Source organism: Eurypyga helias, unplaced genomic scaffold, assembly GCF_000690775.1.
Source record: "Eurypyga helias isolate BGI_N326 unplaced genomic scaffold, ASM69077v1 scaffold23773, whole genome shotgun sequence".
Lineage (NCBI taxonomy): Eukaryota > Metazoa > Chordata > Aves > Eurypygiformes > Eurypygidae > Eurypyga > Eurypyga helias.
Genome location: NW_010240944.1, coordinates 19602 through 29958, shown reverse-complemented (window position 1 = coordinate 29958; position 10357 = coordinate 19602). Strand labels below are relative to the sequence as shown.

General features: G+C 49.4%; 1 protein-coding gene across 1 annotated transcript in view; it reads right to left on the bottom strand.

Moving 5' to 3' along the window:
- Positions 1–433: 433 nt before the first annotated feature.
- The window catches only part of TSC2 (tuberous sclerosis 2), a gene marked incomplete at its 3' end in the record, with an annotated part of 28419 nt that continues 18495 nt past the window's right edge, over positions 434–10357 (bottom strand). Inside the window, exons 27-36 of the mRNA XM_010148607.1 lie at positions 9762–9914; positions 9218–9330; positions 8580–8801; positions 7566–7781; positions 5864–5932; positions 3601–3761; positions 2774–3273; positions 1891–1966; positions 839–925; positions 434–620 (exon numbers count right to left, since the gene is read on the bottom strand). Of these exons, the coding sequence (XP_010146909.1) occupies positions 434–620; positions 839–925; positions 1891–1966; positions 2774–3273; positions 3601–3761; positions 5864–5932; positions 7566–7781; positions 8580–8801; positions 9218–9330; positions 9762–9914 (1784 nt within the window). The remainder of the gene's footprint in view (positions 621–838; positions 926–1890; positions 1967–2773; positions 3274–3600; positions 3762–5863; positions 5933–7565; positions 7782–8579; positions 8802–9217; positions 9331–9761; positions 9915–10357) is intronic.

Genomic DNA, 10357 nt, shown 5'->3' with positions numbered 1-10357 from the left:
ACCATTCCGTGATTCTATGATCATCGCCTGTCAGCTCCTGGATGCTGTCTGCACTCCTGGAGCTCATGAGCTGGGTGATGCCGCAGTCCCATCAGCAACGACCACCGTAATGACAACCCCCTGCCTTCACTGCTGTTCTCTAGAGAAATGATTAGCAGAGTTCTGACCCTTAATCAACGGCCCTCACAGCAGCTCAAGAACAAACAGCTTATTCTACAAACCTCTGCAAGAGGTGTGATTTTTTTCTCTTATTTAAGGCAGGCCTGCACCTCTCCCACTCCTTAACACGTGGCTTGCAGAGGTACCAGGGAGAGAACAGAGCCCCAGGTCATCTTTACTACACCCCTGGGAAGAAAATTGTTTGTAGAAGGCAGATCAGCCTTAAGACAAGACGAAACCACCCTTCCAATTCCAAATTCTGGAGCCACCTTACCTTGCATAATGTCATCGTGCCAACAGTAGGTAAACTGGCCATCCTCCCCACACACGTCCAGGCCACCGAGGTAAATTTTATCTGGCTGACAGTCTTTGAGCTCAATGAGCTTCCCTAAGCCAGTCAGGAATTCCGTGTAGCGATAGGAGCCGTGCTCGTTTGACAGGATCGCGATCTCGTTGTTGCTCTAGGAAACAGGAACGTGGGCGTCCCCGGCTTAATGCTGGGAGCGCTCCAGTGATTCCGTTATTACCCTCCTGGAAGGGCTTCACGCAGACACCGATTTTTAGGGCACTAAACTAAGGAAAAGCAAGGCTGCTGCAGGAGCAGGACAAATCTCACAGCTGGAGTAGAGGTGCCTGGCCTTCTGCTGAGACATGACCCTCGAGGGGCGTCTGCACTCACCTGGCCTTCCCCAACGTAGAGCACTGCAATCTTGTGTGTGTCGTAAGAAGGAATTTGATCCAGGAGCTGCACCGATCTTTCGAACGTCTACAATCAAAACATCGGTCACACCTTTAAAAACTTACACCCACTGCCCTCCCTAAAAGCCTTCAGAACAACGCCAGCAGCGAGCAGAGATTCCTGACCTTCCCTGGTGTCTTCATGTCTGCTGCCCTACCCGGTTCTGCAAGGGCCCGTGCAACATCGGCCCAAGGCACGGGGCAGCGCTACCTGGCATCTGGCACCGCGCCTTCCCGGCTTTACGCTCCAGCAAGGTTCAGCTGGCAGAGGGCACGGCGCAGATGCACGTGCTGTGACAAACCACGTTGCACCCTCACTGAAGCTTCGGGCATGAGAAACTGCCACGGCTCTCGCTCCGAAGAACCTTTCTAAGAGGGCACGGCGCAGATGCACGTGCCGTGACAAACCACGTCGTACCCTCACTGAAGCTTCAGGCATGAGAAACTGCCACAGCTCTCACTCCGAAGAACCTTTCTGAGCACAAGGCATCACCTCATCTCACCTGGGCTCCCCACTGCCCAACCACCCGAGCCTGAAGTTAAGGGAGGCTATCAGCAGGAGGCTGTGGGACTCAGTTCACAAGAATCCCAGCGCTTCTCCGGGAAGCTTATGATTCCTCATACAGCCACAGAAAGCTGCTGGGCCGCTCCCCGTTACACAGCGGGTGACGGCTCTGCCTAGTGACGTTCTGCCAGTATCACCTAACGCTCAGCTCTCATCCTGCGCTCTCCCACCAGCAAAATCCCAAACTCCTTCCGCTGGGATTCTGAAACAGCACCAGCCACATCTCCCAGTATTACAGATTCAACCCAGAGCCATAAAGCAGGAGCCACCAGGACTGGGGTACAGAAAATGTCCATCTGTCGCAGCGTTGGCAGGAGACAACTTCAAACTGCACCGAGCTGGACATTCACTGTTATCATTCATGTTCAAAAAAGGGAACGAGGTTAGAAAAATGAACTACAAGAATTAAACCAAAATTCCTTTCTTACCTCATTTGGCAACAGAAGGGGCTTGTTGTTTTCATCACCGAAGAATGGGGAGTGGTACAACTGTAAAAACACAAAGCTAAGGGAGAGAGAGGGGAAAAAGTCCTGTTACCATAAAAATCAAGTCAATTGTGACCTGTTGTATGCAAGAACATTACACAGAGGAGAAAAAGAGGAGCAACTAACGTGCTAAGTGAGTATTACTCATCTTCTAGAGACGCCCCAGGTGCCTGGACTACCTGTGATGTGTCAGAGCCCTGTCGCAAAAGCCAGCGGTTATGTCGAGGAGCGGCAGCTGCTCGAGTTCCCTGCTCAAAAGGCAACCTCCGACAGGCCGGAGGAGCGGGATGCACCCCCGCCTGACAGCTACGGGGGCACAGGAACGGCGTTACAGACATTTGCACTTTACCTGCCCTCAGCAAGATGAAAACTGTCTCATCGTGTCATTTTGGGCAACTACCAATACCTACAGTTCAAAAAGCAACTATTATAACCCCTTCTCCTTAGTATTTTGCACATTCCATTTCTTGCTCTAAGAGTGGCAATTCATCCCCTTCAAGGCAGAATTAACTCGAGGTGGCTGCGTTCAAGCCACACGTGCATCTGCACCCTAAACTGGGACGGATTAAGGACATGAGGAAACCGTTTATCTATTTCTTTCACCCTTTAAGAGGCCCACTTCCTAGATCACAAAGTTAATCGGGTGGTAGTGGGTTCAACACATCTGTATTAGCTCCTGAAAAACCCAAATAATTAATCTTTCCTTGTAATCAGACGCTGGTTTGTAGACCCCACAAAACCACCAGACCACTCCAAACGAATCCAGCCAGGGCTGCAGCAATTCTGAGCTCCCCATTTCCAGCTTCAGATAAGCCCCTCCACCCACCTTGGGTTTATTCCGGGAACTTTCTCGGTGTTGGAGGCTGCTGTTCTGCCCTTGAAGGCATCTCTCTCGATCCTTTTTCCCCTCCTTGATGGGGCTGAGTCAGAGATGGTGTATCCTCGGGGCCGGTGCCCGGAGGGGGAGCGAGGTGAGGTGACAGGTCCGGTGCCATCCAACCCGCCCGACCCAGTCACCCTGGCATCCTCCCCCTTGCCCAGCCAACTGCCCAGCCCTTCCCCTTCCAGGTTCCCAGACTGGGATTTGGATTTCACTTCTGTGCTCAGCCTCCTTGTCACTTCTCTGCCATTTGCATCTTTGAGGACTTCCTGCAGCGTCTGCAGCTCGGGGGAAGAACTCGACTTGCTAAGCGGCTGGGATGGCTGGAAGGAAAGCTCCTCCAGCGTCCGGCCGTCCTCCGGCAGGACTCTCCCAATGGGAATTCCACCCTCCACCAGGTCTTCTGACTTGAGAGATTTTTCGTCTTGGCTGGAGGTCGAGGAGGACTTAAAGAGGGAGAAACAAGGATGAACAGTTTTCCTGATACACAAAACAAAAGCTGACAGGTGACGCTTGAGACACCCCGACGCTTCCAGCGGAAGGTGGGCAGGGGGGTGCCAAGCTCAAGGCGACGCAGATCGAGGACGCTGCGTAAAACAGGTATTTCCTGCGCCGCCCTGTGTGTGCCCTCCCTGAGAAGCCAAACGCTCCATCACCGCGGCGCGCGCCTCGCGGTATCGTTACTGCGTTCGGAGGGCACCAAGGGGGACTCGGCTGAGCACAGACACCCGTCCCATCACACAGTCTGAACTGGTTAACCTGCTGCTTCTTACCCTGCTGTAAGACTCCTGGGGTTTACCAAACCTTTCCTCGCTCAGGACTTGTTCAGAACACGACGTCTCGATGTCCTCGCTCTCCGGAGACTCAGCAGGGGACTCGGTTTCCTTTAGCTCCGTTTCCAACGGGCTCCCTTCCTCCAGCACCACCGCAGATTCTAGTGAGACACAAGGCAGAACAACTGAAGCGTGTGGAGAGGCACGGCCTGGCAGGCCCCCATCCTCTCCTCTGAAGTACCAGCCTTTTCCCTATGGGATTTCAACGGAAGGCCATATGGAATGAGTGCTCTGGGTCTTTGATTTCTTGTCATGTCAGACTTGCTCTTGGCTCCCCTCTTGTACAGAATAACTGGTCACCTTACCCTCACAGCAAAGGGCTGCGTCTGCTTTGGTCAAAAATAAGTGCAGTTGTTTCCAATTGTTACTGATGAACAAGCAGGGGAGGGAATGAGGAAATGGGACCTTGTACACCAATGCTCAGGTATCAGGACAGACAGGAACTACAGAGATGTGAGAAAGTACAAGACTCGCATTAAAGGTTGGTCATTATCCAGGCAATGAAGACATCAGTTCTATGCAAGTGTGCACAAAGGCTTTTCTTTTATTGAAATGCAACGCTCCTGTGCCTTGTAGCGGCCTAGAAGGAGGTAGAAAATTTGACTAGGAGCCATTTACTTGCAGTTTGGCAGTTTTCCTAGTATGTCTCAGTAGAAGCAAAACAATTCAGCCCTAGACATGAAAGGACGAGAGAGCAAGAGTAGTACATGCACTGCAGCAATACTGGGAAACCTGCACGTGGCATCTGACCAGACACATGGTTAATGAAACCACACTGACAAGAAAGCTCCGTGGAAGCCCTGCCTACGGTGGAGGAGGTTATCGCAGCACTTAACGTTGTCTCTACTCCAGGCAGTGACCCTGAACAGGAATGAGTCTGACCAAAGGCTCCTCTTGGCCTTGCTTTTTTGTCCTGAGGAAAAGGCTGGAGAACAGGAGGCTTCCCATTACGCACACAAGGGACTGGAAGACCAATCTGAAAGGCCAAGATTTGTTTTCCAAAGTAAAATTAAAAAACATAATGAATCAGCACACACAAAAAAATAAAATCAGCAAAATTAAAAAAAAATTAAAAAGATCACTAAAGCAGCTTTTCCTGGATTGATTTCAGCTCGCAGGACCAAAGTTATTCCGAAGAAGCAATTAAGAGTTAGCATTGCACACATATACCTTCTAAAAAACAACCAAACCAAACCAAACAAACCCAAAACAACGTGCTGATCTGGTTAGCTGTCCAAGCCAGAACACACCTGCACATATCCAGAGTTTCCAAGCTTCCCGTGCTCTTACACTACTGCCAAGATTGCTGGTGCTTTTACATAATGGGAGCACTCGCTAATAATGCTTTAGGTGGGAAGAGAATTAATATGAGCGGAGAGGAGAAGTACAGAAGAACATTTTCCTGCAGCATCTCTGTGTGGCTTTAAGAGACCCGTGTCGACAACGACCCGCAGTTACGCCCTGCTGCTCGACAGGGAATTTTCCAGGGAAGGAAAGAAGGCAGGAGGACACCTCAACCCTCTAGCTGAAATCACAGATCATTGCAGATTATCAAAGCAGTGCGGGCGGTGTGCTCAGAGGGTAATGCAATCACATCTCCAATTTTACCGGGTTTAACTACAACTTTAACTTCCCCCTGAAATATATTTCTGCTTTTTTTATTTAGGAAAACTTTCAACCAGCGTCCGTTTTAACATCAAACTTAGATATCTGCCAGATACATATGAGCTTTTTTTATCCGTTCGGTGTCCAATTTTGGCAGACTTCTGTGGGCTGAGCAGCGTGGGATGCAGGGTAGCTTGTCCTGTAGCACACTATGCTTTTCCCCGAAGTGGAAGCTTTTATAATTAGCAGAACACAAAGCCAATTGTAAAACGAAGCTGAAAATAAATAATTCAATTAATCCAGGCACTCTGACATTTTGACAGGTCGTTTAACACTGAGCCTCGTGACTCCCAATCCACCCCAGCTAAAGCAAAAGCTGCTTTAAGAAATTGTCTGCACTTGCAAATGTTGGATCTGGCTTGGACTTCTTCATGCTAGTCAAGATCCCATTTGGAGAGTAATGAGACTGGGTACAGACAGGAGACATGGAAGGGGGAAATGAAGTATGAGGGATACATTTTCTATGAATCAGAGGTGTTCTTCTATGGCAATACTGTTGTGGTTTGTTTTTTTTTTCCTTAAAGATATATAAATATACCTGCCCAGGATATGCTCCTGTGCAACTTCCCTTGACAACTGGACTGGTACATGGAAGAGAAAGAGGCCACTGCAAAGGGAAATCAAGTGAGCAGCTACATCAAAAGGAAGGAGAGACTATATGAAAATAAAATAAAAATTAAAAAGCACAGAGTTTAAAATGTAACCAAGAGCCTATTTTAAATCAAACAGATAAATAAATAAAAACAAAGGAAAGAACAAGCTGGGATAAGCTGACTAGATGCCAAAGGGATACTCTAAGGGTACAAGGTCTCAACACGAGTAAGGAGGCATAAATACGTTCAAACAACGCCGACTCAAACCGCTCTCTTTGAATAACGTGAGTCTTGGGAAGAGAAAATTCCTTAGGGAAACCCTAGCACAGGCAGGAATCCACTCGGAGCTCTTCCTGAGCTACACACCTTTGGAAAACGACCGTTCTTAAACCCACGGAAGGGTCTGAAGAGTTGAAATATGGGTAAAGAGTCACACGGTTTTAACCTCTGAAGGGGAAGGACCCCACGCATATGACAGCCTGAGCGCAATGCTTCTCCAAAATCCGCCAGCCAGCTCTGGCAAGTCTAGTGGAGAAGTGGTAACAAGAACGTGGCCAAAATTACTTCCTCGGGCTGCCAGAGCAGCGGCATTCAAGCGGGTGCTTCCCTCACCTGATCACTCAGCACCTTCGCACCACCAATTCCTACGAGTCAGTAAGAGTGTTCACAGATAAATGTTTTTGAAAGATAATTTTCACTAAAATTTTGCATTCACACATTCTGAAATCCTAAAATCCCATCCTGCCCTGCTTAAAACAAACCTGAAAACCCGCATTTTCACCCAATTTCCAAACACGCCGTTCCACTGATGCCACCTCCCCAGAAAAACCTTGTCTGCTGTTACCACCGCTCAGATCTGATGGCGCTTGCGGTGCCGAGATCCTCAGCGTCAGATGTTGCTGATAAGAGCTCTGAGCAGGGATTACATAAAGCTCTAAAAATTTCAGCTGTTGGCCAGAACTAACAGCTCTTTTGGAAGTGGACTAGACCCAGAGTAAAGCAGGAAAAGTCCCGGCCACTACGTGACAATAAAGCCATGAAAAGAAACTCGAGTGACTCAACGGCACCAGTCTGAAGGCTCAACAGACCTTTTGAGGGGGGGAACAAACCCGCAGCCAACAGGATTTGATTTCTGCTGCCCCACGCTGTTAAAGACGGTGACGACGAACTGACCCTGGCTGGCAAGGTGTGCAATAGGCCATTCTCCCGGGAGAATGCTCTTAGTGCCCAACACGAACTCCCATACTGAAGACAAATGGAAATGGAAACGCCGCATGGGAAGATCCATCCACGTGTGGGATGCCCAGATCAGCCCCAAACACGTGGAAGAGGGAAAAGAGCCATGACTTTGTTCATTTTCGTTTGGGAAACAGTTAGCATGAAACACACGACTCCTCCAAAGAGGCTCCATCGCTCCTCTCTTTCTTCTCTTTAAGAAAGCGAGGTGCTTTTCCGATGGAACATCGGAAGGAGGAAGGGAATTTTTCCCTGAAAACTTGCAGGGACAAGAACCGATTCCCCTTCTCATCGCCCTGTGATTCCTCATGCTGCTAACTGCTGTTCTAGCAGACCTGCAGTAACTCCAGCAGCTGTCAGGGAGGCCAGTGACAGCCAGGCTGGGCGCGCTGCTGGCCGGACATCTCTCACCTGTGTTGGAACGCTGGAGAAGAGAGGGTTTGGCTGTCCCGGTGGCCAAGCTGGAGGAGGGGACAGAGAGGGATTTATATAGAGCCGTTTCTCGGTGTTCTTTGAAACGCTCTGCAGCCATGAGCGCGTTAGAGAGCTCTTGCAGGGGCATATTGTTAATATCGGAAGAAAACGGACTCAGCGGGTTCTCCAGACTCATTAGCCAGCTTGTGTTACCTGGTGAGAGAAAATTAGGGAAGAGAATTATTAGATACTCCCAACTCCAGAAAGTTTGCATGACTCACATCAAGAAAAGCACACATTGGTCTGGATTTTGCAAGTAAAAATCCCAACAGACCGAGCTCTCCCTGACGCGTGGCCGAGTCACTTGATTAATTCCCCGTTCTGGTAAGTAGCTCCCAGTGCTTCCCCCAAGCTCTTCGACAGTCATCCTTGTAACTCACTACTACAGCAGATTCCCAAAAGGCATCCAAACCACTCAGGTATTTTAATTAATGACACCGGGTCAGTTATTTTCTCATGAAGCAGCTTTCAGCTGAAACAGACAATTCCCCGTTAGTGCTGTCTAACGTACCAGCAGCCGGGAATTCTGACCTCGCATGTGGCACTCCTCCACCCCTAACAGCAGACACAACTATGCAGCTGCTCTAGCCATAAGCCTCATTCCTCACCCATCTAGCACGGGAAGCTAAAACACAGCCCAGACAGATTTTCAAGCCCACAGAGCAGTGTAAAAACGGGAAATGCAACGCAGGGGTGGCATCCTCCAGCCCTATTTCAGTCACAAGGCTGAATATACAAATTTAAGTCCTTGCTTCAATCTTTTCACAGGTTTTTGGTAGTTTTAAAACACAAAGAGTTATTTCAAAGAATAAAGTATCAGCTGGTTTAGTTTCAAGAGGCAGTAAGCAATAGAGAGATCCATTTGCAACTAAATCTGGCTTTTCCTTCTTCAACCAGCCTGCGGTTTCTTAGCAAGTCCAAAGAGCTCATTCCGCTCTCAGGCAGCCATACCTGTGGGCCTGCGCACCAGGATTTCTGCCCATCCCTGTGTCAGCAGCGGGACATACGCAGCTAAGTTGGCTTTTTCTTTCTGCAGAGGTGTCTGTGGAGCAGGACTAGTCTTCTCCGATCGAGGTGCAGCAGCAGGAGGACCCTGTGTGCCTTGGGAAGTCGAGCCACTAGGAAAATGGGAGGTTGAGCTGTCTAAGGCACCAACACGCAAGGCATGACCACCTAGTGAGACACAAAAAGCAGAAGGGAGAGCCATGCTCAATTAGCACTGAAAATACCTCAGAAGCAATAAGTCTTTTAAGCTCCCCTAGCAGCCGCACACACGATATTGGGAACCGCAGAGAACTTCACCTTCCATGTGTTTCTTATAAACCAGGACCTTACAGAAACACAGGTGATTCTCACTGCAAGTGCTCACCACTCATCCAATCTCCAGAGCTTTCCTGCTCGGAGAGGCAAGCAGGAGGAGCACCACCACCCCAGAGGCCAGCTCTGCTGCCACCTGCTCCTCACTAAATAGCAGACAGGCCCAGACTCTCAAATTAGGTTAGAGAGGAGTCTCTTCAGTAGGCAGGTGGACACTTAAGCCTGCGACACGGACCCAGAAATGGCAGTAAGAGTCCAGGACAGGGATTTACCAGACATGGATCGGACTCTGTTGCGAGAGCTTCTGCAAACCTGCTGCCCAGCTTGAGATTCCAGTTTTGCTGGAGCTTCTTTCGTTTGTCTCACTTGCAAAACAGGGTCTGAGCTGTGGAAAAAGAAGATATTGATGATACTGAGAGAGGAATCTGTAGTGATGGGACAAGGGGCGATGGGTTTAAATGGAAAGAGGGAGATTGAGATGGGACATGAGAAAGAAATTCTTCCTGCAGAGGGTGGGGAGGCACTGGGACAGGTTGCCCAGAGAAGCTGTGGATGCCCCATCCCTGGAAGTGTCCAAGGCCAGGCTGGATGAGGCTTGGAGCAACCTGGTCTAGCGGAAGGTGTCCCTGCCCATGGCAGGGGGTGGGGCTGGGGGAGCTTTAAGGTCCCTTCACACCCAAACCGTTCTATGAATCAGGCAAGCTGGATAAATAAGACTTTCCTCTTTTGGTAAGAGGAAAACCTAAAAAGATGCCCTGTAACAGTGGTTTAAGTGACCACTGGGTGGTAATTTCTAGAAAAGGGAACAAAAATTACCTTGATTCTGTGCTGCTTTGGAGCTCTACAGAGTCTAGGCCTAGCAGGGACCTTGTTCCTGTTCCAACGCTTGTAGTGATGGTCACCAGCTTGTTACCAACCAGCCACGTCTTTGTCCTTCCTCCAGCCAACAGAAACTCACCCACAGGAGACCTAGAAAACACGTCTGTGATGAACGGAGCTCTCAGACCGCAGAGCCTACACAGGGGGCTTATTTCCTGTACCGGTGTAGGGGGTACTCCCTGCTTTCCTTCCATATGGCACTTTAAACATAGCCCCAGGCGTTAACATCCATGTTATCCATCAGAACAATGGATGAGCTGCATTTAATACCAAATGACGGCAGCACTACTGGACACGCCTTCCAGATGATGAACGGAGCTCTCAGACCGCAGAGCCTACACAGGGGGCTTATTTCCTGTACCGGTGTAGGGGGTACTCCCTGCTTTCCTTCCATATGGCACTTTAAACATAGCCCCAGGCGTTAACATCCATGTTATCCATCAGAACAATGGATGAGCTGCATTTAATACCAAATGACGGCAGCACTACTGGACACGCCTTCCAGAGCTGTCTACTTCAATCCCCTCTAGTTC